Raw genomic sequence first — 21,130 nt, 5'->3', positions numbered from 1 at the left:
TTTCTTATATATTACCCAGTCTCGGGTATTTCATAATAGCAATGCAAGAACGACCTAATATAGGAGTGAACCATGAACTGGTCATTCCCTGGTAGACAAAACAAAGGCATGCTAGTGAAGGCAGAAACTAATATCATTTATCTGCTATCCAAACTCCAAAGAGGTTAATTCAGTAACAAACATTTCTCAAAACTCACAGCTATTTAGTATTCGTTACACTTAGCCTCATACTTGAATGCTGTTACTATTTTTTTTTTTTGAGGTGGCATCTTCCTCTGTTGCCCAGGATGGAGTGCAGTGGCATAATTTCGGCTCACTGCAACCTCTGCCTCCTGGGTTCAAGCAATTCTCCTGCCTAAGCCTCCCGAGTAGCTGGGACTACAGGCACGCACCAACATGCCTGGTGGTTTTTTTTTTTTTTTTTTTTTTAAATATTTTTAGTAGAGATGGGGTTTCACCATATTGGCCAGGTTGGTTTTGAACTCCTGACCTTGTGACCTGCCCGCCTTGGCCTCCCAAAGTGTTGGGATAACAGGCGTGAGCCACTGCGCATGGCCGAATGCTATTACTATTTATTGACATCAAAACAAAACAAGCTGAGACTAAAAGTTGCTATTTAACAGCAACAGACATGGGTGCAGTTTCCTTCCTGGAGAGGGTAGGCATTCAGATCATGAGCCCTGAGATAAAACAAACTGGATTGTCAACAGTCAAACAAGGACTACATTTTACCTCTTAACAGAAAAAATCCTGAAGATAAAATGAGATATTTCACAATATTTTTATCCTAAACTCATGTAAGTAAACAAAAAACTAAAACTAATCCAGAAACTTTAGGACATTGGACACAGAAGTACCATGACTATTTAAATGTTTGTATCAGGCGGGCGTGGTGGCTCACGCCTGTAATCTCAGCATTTTGGGAGGCCTAGGCAGGCGGATCACCTAAGGTCAGGAGTTTGAGACCAGCCTGGCCAACATGGTGAAACCCCAACTCTACTAAAAATACAAAAATTATCTGGGTATGGTGGCAGGTGCCTGTGATCCCAGTTACTTGGGAGACTGAGACAGGAGAATTGCTTGAACCCGGGAGGCAGAGGTTGCAGTGAGCCGAGATTGCGCCACTGCACTCCAGCCTGGGTGACAAGAGTGAAACTCCATCTCAATATATAAATGAATGAATAAATGAATGCTTGCATTAACAAAAATTTGTTCTATCCTTCACCGTACTTGTACTACAATGACATGTTTGTTGCTTCTACACTAAACAAAGTCAACAGTTATCATCAACAATGCAATATAACAAGATTGGAACAAGGCTTCAAAGCGACTCTACTCCACCCAAATTTAGAAAATTCAATTCAGGATGAACAAGAGCTTTTGATTTTAGAACCAGCTCTTACTTTTCTCTCGGTCATATGTGATGAAGTCCTCACTTGACATTTCCCCTTGCAAATTGCAATGCGTGTCCTCGCCATCAGCTTTTTCTGACACTTTAAATTGTAGACCGGCCGGGATCAGTGGCTCATGCCTGTAATCCCAGCACTTTGGGAGGCTGAGGCGGGCGGATCATCTGAGGTTGGGAGTCCGAGACCAGCCTGACCAACATGGAGAAACCTCATCTTTACTAAAAAATATAAAATTAGCCGGGCGTGGTGGTGCATGCCTGTAATCCCAGCTACTCAGAAGGCTGAGGCAGGAGAATCGCTTGAACCCAGGAGGCAGAGATTGTGGTGAGCTGAGATCATGCCATTGCACTCCAGCCTGGGCAACAAGAGCGAAACTGCCTCAACATAAATAAATAAATAAATAAATATTAAATTGTAAAATTGCAAAAACAATGAAATAGTACTTCCAATTCTGAACCTCTGATCAGATTCCCGCTTTGACACAAAACTTCTCTGCAGTGTACCCCACCAGCACAGCAACCCCCTTTATCTCTATTCCTTTGCCCTCTGGATTGCCTAACATGCTCTTTGGCTTCCTAGACAGTCAGGACACCTAAGGCCATCTGGACTTATCACTCTTCTCCTCCTTCTTTTCTAAGATTAATACCACTTTCCTGGTTTCTTTCTACTGCTGAATCTCTAGACTTGTCAACAGGGTGCCAGAGTCGACCTCGGCCTCGAGCTCCTTGATGGTAACGCTGCATCCATGGACAATCCTGAAGTACAATGAAATATGTTACTGTTACAACAATGCTACTAAGCTTTTACATGAGATTTTCAGGTTATACCTTATATATTAATATATACTAAAGCCCAGTCATTTAAGACCAAATATATGAGGGCATGGTAAATGACAACTTGCCCACCACTTCTCTCCATCTCCAAAGAAAAGCAACCATTTCATAATTATTATTTTATATGGTTTCTTTGGAGATAGGGTCTCACTGTGTCAGCCAGGCTGCAGTGCAAGTGGCATGATCCAGCCTCGACATTCCAGACTCAAGGAATCCTACCACCTCAGCTCCCTAGTAGCTGGGATTGCAGGCCTGTGCTGCCACATTGGGTTAAGTTTTTAAATTTTAGCTGAGACGGGGTTGCCCTATGTTGCCCAGGCTGTTTTTGAACTCCTGAAGTTAAGTGATCCTTCTACCTTGGCCTCCCAAATGCTGGGTTACCTGCAGGAGCCATCACGCTTGGCCCACTTCTTTTCTTTTTTTTTTCCTTTTTATTTTTTCTTGTCTGAGATAGAGTCTTGCTTTGTCGACCAGACTGGAGTACAGTGGTGTGATCTCAGCTTGCTGCAACTTCTGCCTCCCCAGTTCAAGTGATTCTCCAGCCTCAGCCTCCCAAGTAGCTGGGACTACAGGCATGCACCACCATACCTGGCTAATTTTTGTATTTTTAGTTGAGACAGGGTTTTACCATGTTTTTCAGGCTGATCTCACATTCCTGACCTCAAGTGATCTGCTCGCATTGACCTCCCAAAGTGCTGGGATTATAGGCATGAGCCACCAACACTGGCCCCAGGCTTGTCTTGAATTCCTGGCCTCAAAGTGATCCTCTCGTCTTGGCTTCCCAAAGTGCTAGGATTACAAGCATGAGTAACGGTGCCGGGCCTATAGTTATTAAGGACATGAAATTACACTTTATGATGAACTGGTCCTCACCCTCGCTGCCTACAACACAAGAAAGGAGAGGAAGGGGGCAAACTAGAAGAAGAAATGTGGTATTGGGGGAAAGGATACCAATTAAAGATGGATTTAAAAAATTGCTTAGCAGGAGGGAGGGCCCTCCTGTGGTTTCACCAGTTGATCTGGCTGAGGGATTTTCTCCAGCAACACTTGCAGCTTAGGGACAGGAGGCTCCCACACCACCCTGTGCTACTACAGCCCTTCTGACATTGTGCATCATGATCTGATTATGGCTATTTGTCTCTTGCCAATACTGAACCATGAGTTCAACACAGACAAGGACTTATTTGAATCCTTGACCCCAGGGCCTGGCACACAGTCAGTGATTGGTACATGTTTACTAAATGAATGAGCAAATGGAAGAAATTTAAGAGGGTGGGGTGGGGATGGATGGTTTATCCAGAGTTGGACAGGCAAGGCAAGTAGAACAAAAGAGGGAGGTGCTGATATGAAAACTGCCTTGAGATGGCTGGCAACAGGCTAGACAAAGAGGCAAGGGATGTCAACTCATGCCTAGTGGTTCAGGAGCGTTGCTTCTCCTAGGGCCAACTCTAACCTCTACCTTGGCTTCCATTTACACCTGCCTTTGCAAGAAGCCTACAGTATTCGTTGTCTCTTTCTCTTGTGTGTTCATCCTTCTAGAGCTTTCCTTTTGGCTTCTAAACATACTTTCTCATATTTAAAATAAAGCTTCATTAGCACCATTAACCTATGTATCTCCATTTATTTATTTTTTCTTTTTTTTTGAAAAAGTCTTGCTCTGTCACCCAGGCTGAAGTGCAATAGCGTGATCTCCGCTCACTGCAACCTCCGCCTCCTAGGTTCCAGCGGTTGTCCTGCGTCAGCCCCTTGAGTAGCTGGGACTACAGGTGTGCACCACCACGCCCAGCTAATTTTTCTATTTTTGGTGGAGATGGAGTTTCACCATGTTGGCCGTTCTGGTCTCAAACTCCTGACCTCAGGTGACCCACCAGCCTTGGCTTCCCAAAGTGCTAGGATTACAGGTGTGAGTCACTGCGCCCGGCCGTATCGCCATTTCTTTCACAGCTGTATTAGTCCGTTTTCACACTGGTAGAAAGAGATACCTGAGCGTGGGTAATTTATAAAGAAAAGAGGTTTAACTGACTCACAGTTCCACATGGCTGGGGGATCCTCAGGAAACATATAATCAAGGCAAAAGGGGAAGCGGGCATGTCTTACATGGCAGCAGACTAGAGGTGAAGTGCGAGCATAGGAAAAACTGCCTCATATGAAACCATCAGATCTTGTGAGACTTACTATCATGAGATCAGCATGTAGGAGACTATCCCCATAATCCAGATTCCTCCCTAGACACATGAAGATTACAATTCAAGATGAGATTTGGGTGGGTATACAGAGCCAAACTGTATCAACAGCCATATCAGAAGTCTTTAAAAGTCCATGGAAATTGTGTATTATGAAAAACTATGCATGGATTTCAAGATCTTTTTGCACCAAAATAAACTGGTACTAACTCATTATAAAACATCTTGACAGGATCTAGTTTGAGGCACTAAAAAAGGAGAAGTCATCAGTTTGAAAAGAGCCCCTATCAGAGCAACATGAATTCTGCTAAAATTGAAGCAAGAACAAACATCAAATTTAGGGTGAAGCTTGGGTGGAAGAATGGTAAAATCACTGATGCTTTACCAAAAGTTTATGGGGACAATGCACCTTAAAAAATCAGCAGTTTACAAATGGATAATTGTAACAAGGGAAAAGATGACATTAAAGATGAAGGCTGCAGCAGCAGGACATCAATTTGCAAGGAAAAAAATTAATCCTCTTTGTGCCCTAACTGAAAAGAATCAGCCAGGTGTGGTAGCTCATGCCTGTAATAACCGCACTTTGGGAGGTCAAGGCAAGTGGATCCCTTGAGGTCCAGAGTTTGAGACCAGCCCGGCCAAGCTGGTGAAATCCCTTTTCTACTGAAAAAATACAAAAATTAGCCACGCATGGTGGTGCGCACCTATAGTCCCAGCTACTCGGGAGGCTGAGGCAGGAGAATCTGTTTGTGTCCGGGAGGCGGAGCTTGCAGTGAGCCGAAATCGTGCCACTGCACTCCAGCTTGGATAACAGAGTGAGACTGTCTCAAAAAAAGAAAAGGACCAATGATTAACAGCAGAAACACGGCCAGGTGCGGTGGCTCACGCCTGTAATCCCAGCACTTTGGGAGGCCGAGGAGGGTGGAACAACTGAGGTCAGGAGTTCGAGACCAGCCTCGCCAACATGGCGAAACCCCGTCTCTACTGAAAATACAAAAACTAGCCAGGCGTGGTGGTGCGTCCCTGTAATCCCAGGTACTAGGGGATGCTGAGGCAGGAGAATAGCTTGAACCCGGGAGGCAGAGGTCGCAGTGAGTAGAGATTTACCCACTGCACTCCAGCCTGGGCAACAGGGCGCGACCTTGTCTCAAAAAAAAAAAAAAAAAAAAAAAAAAAAGCAGCAGAAACAACAGCCAACACCACAGACATCTCAATGGGTTCAGCTTACACAATTCTGACTGAAAAAGTAAAAGCTGAGCAAACTTTCCACTTGATGGGTGCTGAAACCAGATCAGCTGGAAAGAACAGAGATTTCAATGGAAATTGTAAACAAGTGGGATCTATCAGGTTGCTGCAAAATTAATTATTATATTTGCCATCGAAAGGAATGTCAAAAACAGCAATGACTTTTGCTCCAACCAATAGATCATGAAGCCATCTATTGGGAAAGTGTAATGAGAAGTGATACGTGGCTTTCCCAGTATGACTCTGAAAACAAAGCACAATCAAGACAATGACTCCAAAAAGGTTAAAGTGATCCAGTCAAAGTGAAATGGACTGGCCAAGAGCAAAGGTCATGGCAATAGCTTTTTGAACTGCTTAAGAAATTTTGCTTGTTGACTTTCTGGAGGGCCAGATAATAATAATATCTGCTTATTACGAGAGTGTCTTGAGAAAGTTAGCTAACTCTTTAGCAGAAAAATGCCCAGGAAAGTTTCACCAGAGAGTCCTTTTCTACCACGGCAATGCTCCTGCTTGTGCCTCTCACCAAACAAGAGCAATTTTGAGAGTTTCCATGGAAACCCATTAGGCATCCACCTTACAGTCAGGATTTAGTACCCTCTGACTTCTTTTTGTTTCCTAATCTTAAAAAATCTGTAAAGGGCACCCATTTCTCTTCAGTAAATAATGCAAAAAAAGATTGCATTGATGTGGTTAAATTACCACGATCTCCAATTCCTTGGGGATGGATGAAATGGCTAGTATCTAGGTGCTGCAAGCAAGAGACAAAAATAAATAAATAGATAAATGGCTAGTATCATTGCTTACAAAGTGTCTTGACCTTGGTGGAGCTTATGATGAGAAATATATATATATATATATATATATATACACACACACACACATATATATACACATATATACATACACACACACACACACACACACACACACACACACATATATATATTTTCGAGACGGACTCTCACTCTGTCACCCAGGCTGGAGTGCAGTGGCTGGGTTCAAGCGACTCTCCTGCCTCAGCCTCCTGAGTAGCTGGGACTACAGGTGTGCCACCACGCCCAGCTAATTTCTGTATTTTTAATAGAGACGGGGTTTCACCACGTTGGCCAGGATAGTCTCGATCTTTCGACCTCGTGATCTGTATGCCTCGGCCTCCCAAAGTGCTGGGATTATAGGCACAAACCACCGCTCTCGGCCTTTTAGTTCTATTTTCCACACACTCTTGGGTTTTTCTTTTCTTTTTTTTTTTTTTTTTGAGACGGAGTCTCACAGTATCACCCAGGCTGGAGTGCAGCAGTGCGATCTCAGTTCACTGCAAACTTCACCTCCTGTGTTCAAGCGATTCTCCCATCTCAGCCTCCCAAGTAGCTGGGATTACAGGCACCCACCATCATGCTCGGCTACTTTTTTTTTTTTTTTTGTATTTTAGTAGAGACGAGGTTTCACCATGTTGGCCAGGTTGGTCTGGAACTCCTGACCTCAGATGATCCGCCTGCCTCAGCCTCCCAAAGTTCTGGGATTACAGGCGTGACACCGTGCCCAACCTTTTCTTTCTTTTTTCACATTTTGTCTTCTTCTTTTTTCGAGACAGAGTCTTGCTCTGTTGCCCAGGCTAGAGTGCAGTGGCTCAATATTGGCTCACTGCAACTTCTGCCTCCCAGGTTCAAGCGATTCTCCTGATTCAGCCTTCCAAATAGTTGGAGTTGGAAGGAAAGGCACACGCCACCATGCCTCACTAAATTTTTTTTTGTAGTTTTTAGTAGAGACCAGGTTTCACCATGTTGGCCAGGCTGGTCTCGAACTCCTGACCTCAGGTGATCCACCTGCCTTGGCCTCCCAAAGGACTATGATTACAGGCATGAGCCATCGCACCTGGCCTCTGTTCTTTTGAAAATCCATATGAAGCCAGGCACAGTGGCTCATGCCTGTAATCCCAGCACTTTGGGAGGCTAAGGTGGGCAGATTGCTTGATCCCAGGAGTTTCAGACCAGCCTGGGCAACATGGGAAAACCCTCTCTCTACAAAAAATACAAAAAGTAGCTGAGTGTGGTGTCACATGCCTGTAATCTCAGCTACTCAAGAGGCTGAGGTGGGAGAATCATCTGAGCCCTGAATGTCAAGGCTGCAGTGAGCCGCGATTGTGCCATTGCACTCCAGCTTGGGTAACAGAGGGAGTCCTTACTTTAAAAAAAAAAATCCTCATAGGAACTTACTGCATATCATGATTCTTTCCTCCTTTTTTTGAGACGGAGTTTTGCTCTTGTCACCTGGGCTGGAGTTCAGTGGTGCAATCTCGGCTCACTGCAACCTCTGCCTCCTGGGTTTAAGCAATTTTCCTGCCTCAGCCTCCCGAGTAGCTGGAATTACAGGTGCCCACCACCACACCTAGCTAATTTTTGTATTTTTAGTAGAGACAGGGTTTCACCATGTTGGCCATTCTGGTCTTGAACTCCTGACTTCAGGTGATACATCTGCCTCTGCCTCCCAAAGTGCTGGGATTACAGGCGTGAGCCACCATGCCTAGCCAATTCTTTTTTTTCTGAGATGGAGTCTCGCTCTGTCTCCCAGGCTGGAGTGCAGTGGCGTAATCTCAGTTTACTGCAACATCCGCCTCCCCGGTTCAAGTGATTTTTCTGCCTCAGCTCCCAAGTAGCTGGGACTACAGGCGTGCGCCACCACGCTTGGCTAATTTTTGTATTTTTAGTAGAGACAGGGTTTCACCATATTGGCCAGGCTGGCCTTGAACTCCTGACCTTGTGATCTGCCCGCCTTGGCCTCCCAAAGTGCTGGGATTACAGGCGTCAGCCGCCCTGCCTGGCAATTCTTTCTTATAATTATACTTTGATATGTTCAGAAGAATGTGAAGGAGGCCTCAGAGTAGAACTAAGGGTCCACAGACTTTTGAAGTTCCCTTGTACTTCTCTAAAAAGTTGTATATATTGTTTCCTTTCTCAATCCAGTCTGGCTTCCCTGTCCCATAATTGTAGGTCATCAATGATTTGCAAGTCACTGAATGCCATGGCCTTTGTCAGGCATCGTATTTGACCATTCAGCAGCATCCAACCCTGCTGGCCAGTCCTCTTCCTTGAAACTTAATCCAAAGTAACCCAGAGTCTTCTGGTTTTTTTTCCTATTCTCTGGCTAGTCCTTCTCTGTCTTTGTAGATATATTTTCTTACCTCTATGTAACGTTAGCATTATTCAAGACTGGGGCCTAGGTCTGCTTCTGTTCTTTTCTCTCTCCCCCTAAAGTGACAGAATCCATAGCCAAGACTTCAATGATCACCTAAATAAAAATGGATGAATTTCAAATCTATACATCCATTTCCCACCTGCCATTCACCCCTCACTGTAAACATGGTTTCTGTCTCTTTTAGGTCATCAGTTTCATTAGTTCACTAATGAAATCACGACTGCCAAATCCAATGAACACTTCCATTTCTCGTCTTCCTTAACCTCTCTGTGGCATGGGACACTGTCAGCCAATCTCCTTGAAATTTTCCCTTCCCTTAATCCTCTCTCCCAGTTGAGTCATTCACTTTCAATCATTATTGGGGGCTCTTCTACATGCCTCTTGGGCTACTTGTTTCTAAAAGCTGAGGAAACATAAAGTGGTGATTTAGAAAGTAAAGGCAAACTGATGCCATGTTAGGAAGGGCTGGCAGAATGAATGAAAATCAGGCAAAAGCTCAAGGATGTTGTCTAAACATTTTGTTCTTATGGGACCAGAATAGTTGATGTGGTTTGAATATTTGTTCCCACCTAAATCTCATGGAAATATAATCCCCAGTGTTGCAGGTGGGGCCTGGTGGGGTGTTTGGGTTATGGGGCAGATCCCTCATGGCTTGGTGCTGTCCTCTCCATAGTGAGTTCTTACAGAGCTGGTTGTTGTAAAGTGTGGCATCTCCTCCCGCACTCACTCTCTTGCTCACTCTGTGACGTGAGATGCCTGCTCCTGCTTCACCTTCCGCCATGAGTAAAAGCTCCCTGAGGCCTCCTAGAAGCTGAGAGATGTCAGATGCCATGCTTGTACAGCCTGCAGAACTGTGAACCAATTAAATCTCTTTTCTTATAAACTAACAAGTCTTAGACATTTCTTTATAGCAATGCAAGAATGGCCTAATACAGTAGTGAACCATGAATTGATTTTTCCCTGGTGGAAAAAAACCAGGGTAAGCTAGTGAAGGCAGAAACTAATATTGTTCATCTCCTTTCAATACTTCCAAGAGGTGAATTCAGTACTCTGTCTCAAAAATAAATAAATAAATAAATAAATAAATAAATAAATAAATAATAAATAAATGTTTGCATCAACGAAAGTTTGTTCTATCCTTCCCTGCACTTGTACTATGAGGACATGCTTCTTGCTTCTACACTACACAAAGTCAACAGTTACCATCAACAATGCAACAGAAGGAGATTGGAACAAGACTTCAAAGAGACTCTATACCACCCAAATTAAGAAAATTCAAGGCCGGGTGAGGTGGCTCAAGCCTGTAATCCCAGCACTTTGGGAGGCCGAGACGGGCGGATCACGAGGTCAGGAGATCGAGACCATCCTGGCTAACACAGTGAAACCCCGTCTCTACTAAAAATACAAAAACTTAGCCGGGCGAGGTGGAGGGCGCCTGTAGTCCCAGCTACTCGGGAGGCTGAGGCAGGAGAATGGCGTGAACCCGGGAGGCGGAGCTTGCAGTGAGCTGAGATCCGGCCACTGCACTCCAGCCTGGGTGACAGAGCGAGACTCCGTCTCAAAAAAAAAAAAAAAAAAAGAAAATTCAATTCAGGATGAACAACAGCTTTTGATTTTAGAAATAGCTTTTACTTTTCTCTCATGTCATATGTGATAAAGTCCTCATTTGACATTTCCCTCCTGCAAACTGCAATGCATGTCCTCACCATCAGCTTTTTCTGACAATAATTTGTAGAAATTGTAAAAACAATGAAATTGTACTCCCAATTCGGAACCTCTGACCAGATTCCTGCTTTGACATAAAATTTACTCCTCTGCAGTGTACCCCACCAGCACAGTGACCCCTTTTCTCTCTATTCTTTTGCCCTGAAGGCATTTTTGGATGGCTTACCATGTGTCCTTTGGCTGCCTAGACAGTCAGGACACCTATGTCATCAGGACTTATCACACACCTCTCCTCCTCCTTTTTTTTTTGGTTTGTTTGTTTGAGATGGAGTCTTACTTTGTTGCTTAGGCTGGAGTGCAATGGCGCAATCTTGGCTCACTGCAACCTCCACCTCCTGGGTTCAAGCAATTCTGCCGCAGCCTCCCCAGTAGCTGGGACTACAGGCACCTGCCCCAACACCTGACAGATTTTTGTACTTTTAGTAGAGACTGGGTTTCACCATGTTGGCCAGGCTGGTCTCAAAGTCCTGACCTCAAGCGATCTGCCCGCCTCCGCCTCCCAAAGTGCTGGGATTACAGGTGTGAGCCATCGCACCTGGCCTCCTCCTTCTTTTCTATGGCTAATACTACTTTCCTGCTTTTCTTCTACTGGTGAGTATCTATAGTTGGTGCTGTCATCAGGAAAATAGTGTTGATAGTGGCTTTGAGCTCCTGGATGGTAAGACTGCATCCCTGGACGATCCTGAAGTACAATGAAATATGTTACTGTTACAACAATGCTACTAAGCTTTTACATGGGATTTTCTGAATTATAAGTTATATATTAATATATCCTAAAGCCCAGTTATTTAAGACCATAAATATGAGGGCATGGTAAATGACAACTTCTCTACTTCTTCTTTCCATCTCCAACGAAAAGCAACCATTTTGTAATTACTATTTTATAAGCCTAGGTAGATTTCTTTTACAGGGTCTCACTGTGTCACCCAGGTTGAAGTGCAAGTAGCACAATTGCGGCTCACTGCAGCCTCGACATTCCAGATACTGGTGATCCTCCCACCTCAGCTCCCTAATAGCTGGGATTGCAGGCACACTCTCCCACACTGGGCTAAGTTTTAAAATTTTTTAGTAGAGATGGGGTCTCCCTATGTTGCCCAGCCTGGTCTCAAATTCCTGAAGTTAAGTGATCCTCTTGCCTTGGCCTCCTAAATGCTAGGATTACCTGTATGAGCCATCACACCTGGCCCATTTCATTCCTTTTTTTGAGAGGGAGTCTCGCTCTGCTGCCCAGGCTGGATTGCAGTGGCACGATCTTGGCTCACTGCAATCTCTGCCTCCCAGGTTCAAGCGATTCTCATGCCTCAGCCTCCCGAGTAGCTGGGATAACAGGTGCCCACCACCACACCTGGATTTTTGTATTTTTAGTAGAGATGGGGTTTTGCCATGTTGGCCAGACTGGCCTCAAACTCCTGACCCCATGTGATCCACCCACCATGGCTTTCCTAAGTGCTGGGATTACATGCGTGAGCCACCATGCCCGGCCTTTTGTGAGATTTCTAAGGACGACTAATCCCATGTATATAGCTGTCAGCATATACTTTCCAAGAATTCACCAAGTGTAATCTTGGCTACCTTGAATAATGATACAATTGGTATAATAAATTTTTGTTGTATAAAGGACAGCCCAGAGGCAGTAAAGAAAAATCTAGGCAGCCTGCCTCTACCCTGCCATCAAAAACATGTAACATACAGGACTCTTTATACCAACAAAAAGTTACAAAACCTCCTTAATTAACCTTTCCCCTATGGAATTAAAGATAACATCTGTGAATAGCATAGAAAGTTACATCTTAATTTTATAATCAAAGCTTAATTACTATCTCCGGACTACCTTATGCATGCATGCTGTGGAGGGTGGTCCAGTTCCAGTTCCTCCAGATTTTGAAGGCATTAAAGCTTCATGAATGCCCAAGTCATCCTTTTTCACTGCCCTGGAACTACTTACCCCCACTGCCCTCACTCTTTCAATTTTTCCTGCCTCCTTCCCTTAGCATCACTTCTCTCCACCAGAGCAGCTAACTCCCCATGGCTATAAGCATTGTGAGAAAGCAACCACGTTGTGTTCACTACCATAGTGTCAATGCCAACACATACTGAGGTGCTCAATTATTGTTTAGATAGCCAGGGTTTGAGTTGTCTCCATCCTACCTTTATTTCCAAAGAAATCAAACATGTATCTGAAGAAAAGGAGGCAGAAAATGAACAAACACTTGCTTTCCTATTGTTTCTAACAGTTTATATTTATTTTTAAATTATTATTTTTAAAAATTTTTTGAGGCAGGGTCTCACTCTGTAACCAAGGCCGGAGTGCACTGGTGTGATCATGGCTCACTGCAACCTTGACTTCCCAGACTGAAGTGATCCTCCAGTTTCAGCCTCCTGAGTAGCTGGGGCTACAGGTGCACACCACCATGCCCAGTTAATTTTTAAAAATTAGAGATGGGGTCTTGCTCTGTTGCCCTGGCTGGAGTGCAGAGGCACGATCTTGACTCACTGCAACCTCCACCTCCCAGGCTCAAGCAATTCTCGTGCCTCAGCCTCCCGAGTAGCTGGGATTACAGGTGCCCGCCACCACGCCCAGATAATTTTATACTTTTAGTAGAGATGGGGTTTCACCATGTTGGCCAGGGTGGTCTCGAACTCCTGACCTCAAGTGATCCGCCCACCTAGGCCTCCCAAAATGCTGTGATTATAGGCGTGAGCCACTGCGTCCAGCCTATTTTGTTTAAATTAATAGACTTTTATTTGTAGAGAAGTTTTGGGTGAGATGACTGCTCCTGCTTCACCTTCTGCCATGAGTTAAAGCTCCCTTCAGCCTCGCCAGAAGGTGAGTGATGTCAGATGTCAAAAATTTAATTTCTTAAAACTCATAGCTATTTAGTAAAGTTAATAAACACACTTAGCTTCACACTTGAATGCTGTTACTATTTATTGACATCAAAACAAAACAAGCTGAGACTAAAAGTTGCTATTTAACAGGAATAGACATTGGTGCAGTTTCCTTCCTGGAGAGGGTATGCACTCAGATCATGAGACCTAAGATCAAACACACACTGGATTGTCAAGAATCAAACAAGGACTACATTTCACCTCTTAATAGAAAAAATGCTGAAGACAAAACATGATGTTTAAAAATATTCTTTATGCTAAGCTCATATAAGCAAACAAAAAACTAAAACTAATCCTAAAACTTTAGGACACTGGATACAGAAGTAACATAACTATTTAAATTTTTGCATCAATGAAAGTGTGATCTATCCTTCACTGTACTTGTACTACAAGGACATGCTTGTTGCTTCTACACTACCCAAAGTCAACACTTATCATAAACAATGCAATAGAACTAGATCGGAACAAGGCTTCAAAGCGACTCTGCTCTACCCAAACTCAGAAAATTCAATTCAGGATGAACAACAGCTTTTGATTTTAGAACCAGCTCTTACTTTTCTCTCGTGTCATATGTGATGAAGTCTTCCTTGACAATTCCCCCTGCAAATTGCAATGCATGTCCTCGCCGTCACCTTTTTCTGACACTTTAAAATTAACTGTAGAAATTGCAAAAGCAATCAAATTGTTCTTCCAATTCTGAACCTCAGATCAGATTCCTGCTTTGACACAAGACTTACTCCTCTGCAGTGTACCCCACCAGCACAGCGACTCCCTTTCTCTCTATTCCTTTGCCCTGAAGGCACTTCTGGATTGCTTAACGTGTGCTCTTTGGCTGCCTAGACAGTCAGGACACCTAAGGCCATCTGGACTTATCACTCCTCTCCTCCTTCTTTTCTATGGCTAATACCACTTTCCTGCTTCCTTTCTGCTGCTGAATCTCCAGACTTGGTGCTGTCATCAGGGGGACAGAGTCGATTTCGGCTTCGAGCTCCTGGTTGATAAAGCTGCATCGCTGGACGATCCTGAAGTACAATAAAATATGTTACTGTTACAACAATGCTATTAAGCTTTTATATGGGATTTTTAAGAGTCATAGTTATGTAATACTCAAGTGAAGTCATTTAAGACCAAAAATGTGAGGGCATGGTAAATGACAACTTGCCTACTTCCTCTCTCCATCTCCAAAGAAAAGCAACCATTTTGTAACTACTATTTTATATGCTTGGGTAAATTATTTTTTGGAGATAGGGCCTTACCCTGTCACCCAGGCTGAAGAGCAAGTGGGACGATCATGGCTTATTGCAGCCTCGACATTCCACACTCAAATGATCCTCCCACCTCAGGTCCCTAGTAGTTGGGATTATAGGCACGCGCTACCACGCTGGGCTGTTCTTACATTGTTAGTACAAACGGGTTCTCCCTATGTTGCCCTGGCTGGTTTCCAACTCTTGGGCTCAAGTGATCCTCCTGACTTGGCCTCCCAAACTGTTGGGATTATAGGCATAAGCCATCATGCCTGGCCCTAAGTGCCAGTTTTAAAGGAAGCACAGAAGATAGAGGAACATGTTAACACCACGGGGATGTAATCTGCCAATTCAGAACAGGAAAAGCCCTACAAGACAAATTGGTTTCTGCAACAAATGGTAGGAAAACAAGAGAAGGGGAAATTGTTTAAATTAAAAGAAAACTTGGCTGGGTGCAGGGCTCACACCTGTATTCCCAATACTTTGGGAGGATCGGTTGAGCTCAAAAGTTTAACACCAGCCTGAGCAACATAGGGAGACTTCATCTCTACAAAAAAAATTAAAAATTAGCTGGGCGTGGTGATGCATGCCTGTAGTCCCAGGTACTCTGGAAGCTGAGATGGGGGGGATCGCTTAAGCCCAGGAGGTTGAGGCTACAGCGAGCTGAGATTATGCCACTGCACTCCAGCCTGGGTGACACAGCAAGACTGTCTCAAAAAATACATTAAAAACAAAAAAGAACTGAAGGAGACATTTCAAGCAAGTATAATTTGTGGAATTTGTTTAGCTCCTATTAAAAAAAGACATTAGGCTGGGCACGGTGGCTCACGCCTATAATCCCAGCACTTTGGGAGGCTAAGACAGGAGGATCACCTGAGGTCAGGAGTTCGAGACCAGCCTGGCCAACATGGTGAAACCCGGTCTCTACTAAAAATACAAAAATTAGCCAGGCATGGTGGCTCGCACCTGTAGTCCCAGCTATTCGGGAGGCTGAGGCAGGAGAATCACCTGAACCCGGGAGGTGGAGGTTGTGGTGAGCCAAGATCATGCCACTGTACTCCAGCCTGGATGAGCTGAGATTACAGGTGTGCACCACCACAACCAGCTGATGTTTGTATTTTTAGTAGAGACGGGGTTTCACCATGTTGGCCAGTCTGGTCTAGAACTCCTAGGCTCTAGCAATCCACCCACCTCAGCCTCCCAAAGTGCTGGGATTACAAGTGTAAGCCACTGCGCCTGGCCCATCATACTATTCTCTATTCTACTTTTGTGTATGTTTACAATTTCTATAGTAAGTTAATAAAAGCCCAGCCAAGACTGAAAAAAAGTTGGCAGGGCATGGTGGCTCATGCTGTAATTCCAGCACTTTGGGAGGCTGAGGCAGGCAGATCACGAGGTCAGGAGATCAAGACCATCCTGGCTAACACGGTGAAACCCCGACTCTACTACAAACACAAAAAAATTAGCCAGGCATGGTGGTAGGTGCCTGTAGTCCCAGCTACTCGGGAGGCTGAAGCAGGAGAATGGTGTGAACCCAGGAGGCGGAGCTTGCAGTGAGCGAGATTGCGCCACTGCAGTCCACCTTGGGCGACACAGCAAGACTCCGTCTCAAAAAAAAAAAAAGAAAAACAAAAACTTGCAGATTATTAAAGTTCCCCTTTAAAAAATTCTATAATAACAGTGAACTAGCCCTTTCTTTACACTTGCAGGAAAGGGGAAAAAAAAAACCCTCATAAACAAGTTTAATGACAATCAGTACCTTGTTTCTTATTCGATCTCTCTTGACCACTTCTTCTTTCTTTTCAGTTTTTTCTGAGCTGCCTATTGATTCTGTACTTTCAGCCTTCTTTCCTTTATCCCGAAGTGTGTCTTTCTCTTTTTTCATTTCTTCTTCTTTTCTCTTAAAAGTCTTCTCTTTCTCATAGCGCTCCTTCTGCCTACGGCGCTCTTCTTCTTGCCGCTTCAGCCTCTCTCTTTCTCGAAGAATGCGCTCCTGATCTCGTTCATATTCCCGTTCTCTCTCCCTGTAGTCTCTGCCACTCTCATCTTCAGGTCTGCATGAAAAACAACTCTGAGACAGAACCCTGAAAGATCTTGTAATCACAAATGCAGAACACTGTGATTCTGATTTGGCCCCTGCAATGAGGTTGCACTTTTAGAGCAGAGTGAAAAATACTAGCGTTTTAAAAAGGAACAAAACCCCAAAACCATTCACCCAGATTAAAATACAAGGATATATCTGAAACCGTTTCTCCTCATCCCCCTGCCCTGCATAAAACAGCTTATCTTAATTCAGGTATATGTCTAGGACATAGCAGCAAAACTAGCATGTATAAATCAAACATAACAGAGAGTCCTTGACTACTGACCTCTTTGGTTTTTCATCTTTAGGTTCACTATCAGAACGCTTGGGCAAAGTACAACTTTGCCCACTGGCTCTTTCATCACTGAGATTCTCTTTGTCCAAGTTCTTGGCTTTTTCTCTTTTGTCCAATTCTTTTTCATCTCCTTTTTCTGGCTTCTTGAGCAGCTTTAAAAAGAAAATGTTTATTTTTATTTTGAAGGCTGGGACACTATCTTCTGATTCTATTAAAAACCCAGTATACCAAATATTTAAAATTTAGACTAGACAAGGCCCCCTATCTCTGCAGGTGCGCTTAACCTTTCAGGTGAACAACTAGTGCACGAGAGCAGTAATTTACTAAAAGGATGCTATTAAAGTGTTATCCACTTGAACGAAGTGGTTTAATCACTTTGTGGCAATAGGATCAAGACTCCTTTGGCTTTTATTGTGAGGCAGGGTCTCGCTCTGTTGCCCATGCTGGAGTGCAGTGGCGTGAACATGGCTCACCACAACCTTGACCTCCTGGGCTCAAGTGATCCTCCTGCCTCAGCCTCTTGAGTAGCTGGGACAACAGGTGCACGCCACTACATCTGGCTAATTTTTAAATTTTTTTGTAGAGACAGGGTCTCACCATGTTGCCCAGGTTGGTCTCAAACTCCTGGGCTCACACCATCCTTCTGTCTCCGCCTCCCACAGTGCTGGGATTACAGGTGTGAGCCACTGTGCCCGGCCTCCTTTGGCTTTAAGTGGGTCAACCTTTAAGTGAACCAATGCATACTTCGAAGTATGCTTCTGTAGCAAACCAGCATTTTGATATAACTTGATGGGAAACAGCCCACAAATTTTAAGTGCTAGGCAGATCATTTCTGTTGGGACTGTTTTTATGTAGTGCTTGGAATGACAAACATCTTGGTCACCAAAGGAGAGATCCATTGCAGGAATAATTTTGCCTTGAGCCTGAGAATAACATACTTATGATGGTACAATTATCTTGCCATTAGAGATGAATAACAATTATTATTTGGCATTTGATTTAAAAATCTAAATGCCTTATACAACCAAATAGTGAAGTTCCATCTCTACTGAGTAGGAACTCTGTATTCAATGCCATAGATACTGACACATGTTCAAAAATGCCATTGTTTCTCACATCCCTGCTATAAATCTCTCGAGAATACCTCCAAGTGTTGGATAATCAGAGAGATTCTTAGGCAAAATAGAAGAATTTCAAGTCTCAGAGTAAAGGCATCACACAAGGTTCATCTCAGGGTGAAGGCATCATGTAAATTACTAAGCAAAAGGCAAAGCACCACAAGACATAAGCACGAAGCACTTTGGCACGCAGACAGCCACTGCAAATGGTGAGTCCAAAATGCACACTGAGAAGCACCAGTGTGAAGTGAGGATACCATGTACAGGTTTCATTGGAAGTGCTCTTATTTCTCCAATGAACATCCTTATTAGAAACCAAGGTGTTCATTACTCTAATAAGAACATTAATGAATGTCTCTAGCATGGCTGGCTCTACCTTCTGCCTTGCTGATTGTTAGGAATAGCAAGTCAAGTCACTTGTGGCATAGCAGACAGAGAGATTGCTGGAAAGAATTAAGATGAGAAACTCCATCCTCCCCCAAGCCCCTCATCACCAGTAATGAGCCCCGTAGAGACTTAGGGAACCCTTACTACATAAACTGCTGAGTTTTCAGGAAGTAAAATAAGGAGACCCTGCCACCCTCTCTGTGAGATTTTCTTTGACTTTATCTGAAGTACTAGGTACTAGTACTTCCCCAGGAAATATGTTGAAACAAGGGCTACCCAAGCCATGCCCTCAGAAGGGAAGTGGCAAGGTTGGGATCTTTCTGCAGATTTTCTTCTTCCCAAATGCAATGCATGAATCCGAATCTGCTGCTCACAGATTCCCAGCTATATGCAGGAAGATACTATGGGAGTCATGTGAGAGGGAAAGGCACATACTGCAGGGTATTTATCCCTAGTCCTCTCACAAGGCAGCCAGTTATGAGAAGCGTATAAGAAGATGAGGCATGGTTGTCCTCCGGCTGTATGTCAATGAAGCTTCTGGGAACACAGCAGAGCATCAGGAAGTCACCTGGGCTTCCTTTTAAAGTAGAAATTTATAATAAAATAGTTCATCTTTTAAGAAGACTCAAGTCAATCTGAAGGGGTTTTCGACAAGTAACACTACCACCACCACCACCAAAAGGACTTATTAGCTAAGACCTGTGTGTGTGACATGATACTAGATGCTCTGTATCATGTACTTGGTCCTTACATTTTTCTGATTCACAGCTTGTAACAGAAACCTGTGTACCTGAAGACAGTGGAAAACAAACAAATGAGGTAACTTCATGTATCAATTATGAAGGAAAAGCTGAATAAAACCCATAAATCATGCCAGCCAGCCCTAAGCCCTCATTTACTATGAATTTAGAGGACAGTAGTCTACAAATCAAACATTTTCAATGACAAAAATGGCACAGATCTGCACCGAAGAAATAACATACTACTAAATCCTTTTAAATGATCTTAAATTTAAAAACTAATACTATTAGCATTACAGGAAAGATTTTTATTGGATCACTTCCCCCCAAAAGAGCAAAAACAAAACAAAAAATTCATTTACACCAACACAAGACACATGCATATTTAAAGAAGTAGATACATGCAATTTTTAGCAACATGCAGTCAGCTTCAGTACTCTCATACCTTAATCTTTGGTTCATCCTTTAATTTGTCCCTTTCTGGAATTCTGTCTATCTTCTTTAACTTTTCTATATCTTTCCTTTTTCGTTTCTCTTCTTCTTTCCATTTCCTCCTCTCTTCTTCTCTTTGTCTTTTTCTTTCTATTTCTCTCCTCCTTCTTTCTTCTCTCTTTTCTTCTCTCATTCTCTAGAAAGAAACATCAACACAAGCCTTCAAATAAAATAATCATCACCAAAACCCTAATCAATCCCGAAGGCATGGTAGACCCCGACTAAATAATCTTTCCTTCCTACTTTCTACAAAGTGGCATTCTACCACCGTTACCCCCACTCCACCCAGAAAACGAAAGGCAATGAAGACCAGGACCTGCTAATATTAGTCTTCCACTGCTGCCTTACTATCTCTCCAGAGGCTTTCAGAATATCAAAAGAGTGTCTCTGGGACAACCTAAGAACATTCCAGGTTTGTAGAGTGAACTCCTGGTCCAACAACCAGAGTGAAAGAGAGGGCCAGAAAGTGAGACCAACAAGACAAATCCTTAAAGAGTAATGGTGGAAAAAGAAGCTATTTATCCTCTAGAAACCCAATGCTCTTAAAATGTCTATAGAATGCAATGAAATTAAAGTATTGAGAGAACTATAAAGACAAAAGATTTACCTGCTTGTTTTTCAGGAAGCTCAAAAGTGGGGTTGTCTTTTTAGCTACATAAATGTAAACAGATTATTAATAATACTTATCAATCCCTAGAAAGGATTCCATTTCTGACATTCCCTGCCAACCACCCAAGGTGGGAAAATGTGTACACCCCTTATGTGGAAAGATCACAATTGTAATATCAGAAAGTTTTACAGCATTCGATTTCAACAATATGGGATTAAAATACCTTTTAAAAAGTGAAGAAATTCAAATTAAAACAACAAAATAATTTCTTAAAAGAGTTATTCCCAATTGATGAGAATTAAGTACTTAGGACATTCTCTTGTTTTACTGAGTGTAAACTTGTTCAACTGGAAGAAGTTGGGGGGAAGGGGCTAAAAATATCTAATCCTTTTGACCCCATAATTTCACTTCTGGGAATTTATTCTAAGAAAGTTACCGGAAATGTGCTTATACTATGCACCTATTAATAAAAGTCAAGTTTTGGAAGAATATTTTTCATTTTCAACATTCTGAATAAGCTATTAGCCTTACAGCCATTTTTTAAAACACGTATTCCTGGCCGGGCACAGTGGCTCATGCCTGTAATCCCAGCACTTTTGGAGGCCAAGGTAGGCAGATCACTTGAGGTCAGGAGTTCGAGATCAGCCTGGCCAACATGGTGAAAACCCCGGCTCTACTAAAAACA

General features: G+C 43.3%; 1 protein-coding gene across 5 annotated transcripts in view; it reads right to left on the bottom strand.

Annotated features, from left to right (window-relative positions):
- LOC105468399 (UPF3B regulator of nonsense mediated mRNA decay) overlaps positions 1–21,130 on the bottom strand; it is a 38,346-nt gene that overhangs the window by 5,660 nt on the left and 11,556 nt on the right. For 2 of the 5 annotated variants that reach the window (XM_071089017.1, XM_071089019.1), the window contains 8 exons: positions 20,443–20,486; positions 19,789–19,971; positions 19,355–19,393; positions 17,090–17,250; positions 16,480–16,774; positions 14,394–14,498; positions 11,165–11,272; positions 2,066–2,167 (listed from right to left, as the gene is read on the bottom strand). In XM_071089017.1, the coding sequence (XP_070945118.1) occupies positions 2,066–2,167; positions 11,165–11,272; positions 14,394–14,498; positions 16,480–16,774; positions 17,090–17,250; positions 19,355–19,393; positions 19,789–19,971; positions 20,443–20,486 (1,037 nt within the window). Of the gene's footprint in view, positions 1–2,065; positions 2,168–11,164; positions 11,273–13,491; positions 14,499–16,479; positions 16,775–17,089; positions 17,251–19,354; positions 19,394–19,788; positions 19,972–20,442; positions 20,487–21,130 lie in introns of those variants that run through there. The other 3 variants (XM_071089018.1, XM_011718531.2, XM_011718532.2) reach the window with 3 other exon arrangements.

Source organism: Macaca nemestrina, chromosome X (genome assembly GCF_043159975.1).
Source record: "Macaca nemestrina isolate mMacNem1 chromosome X, mMacNem.hap1, whole genome shotgun sequence".
In the NCBI taxonomy this organism is placed as follows: Eukaryota; Metazoa; Chordata; class Mammalia; order Primates; family Cercopithecidae; genus Macaca; species Macaca nemestrina.
Note: the sequence above shows the minus strand (reverse complement) of the source record. Positions and strands in the feature narration are given on the sequence as shown.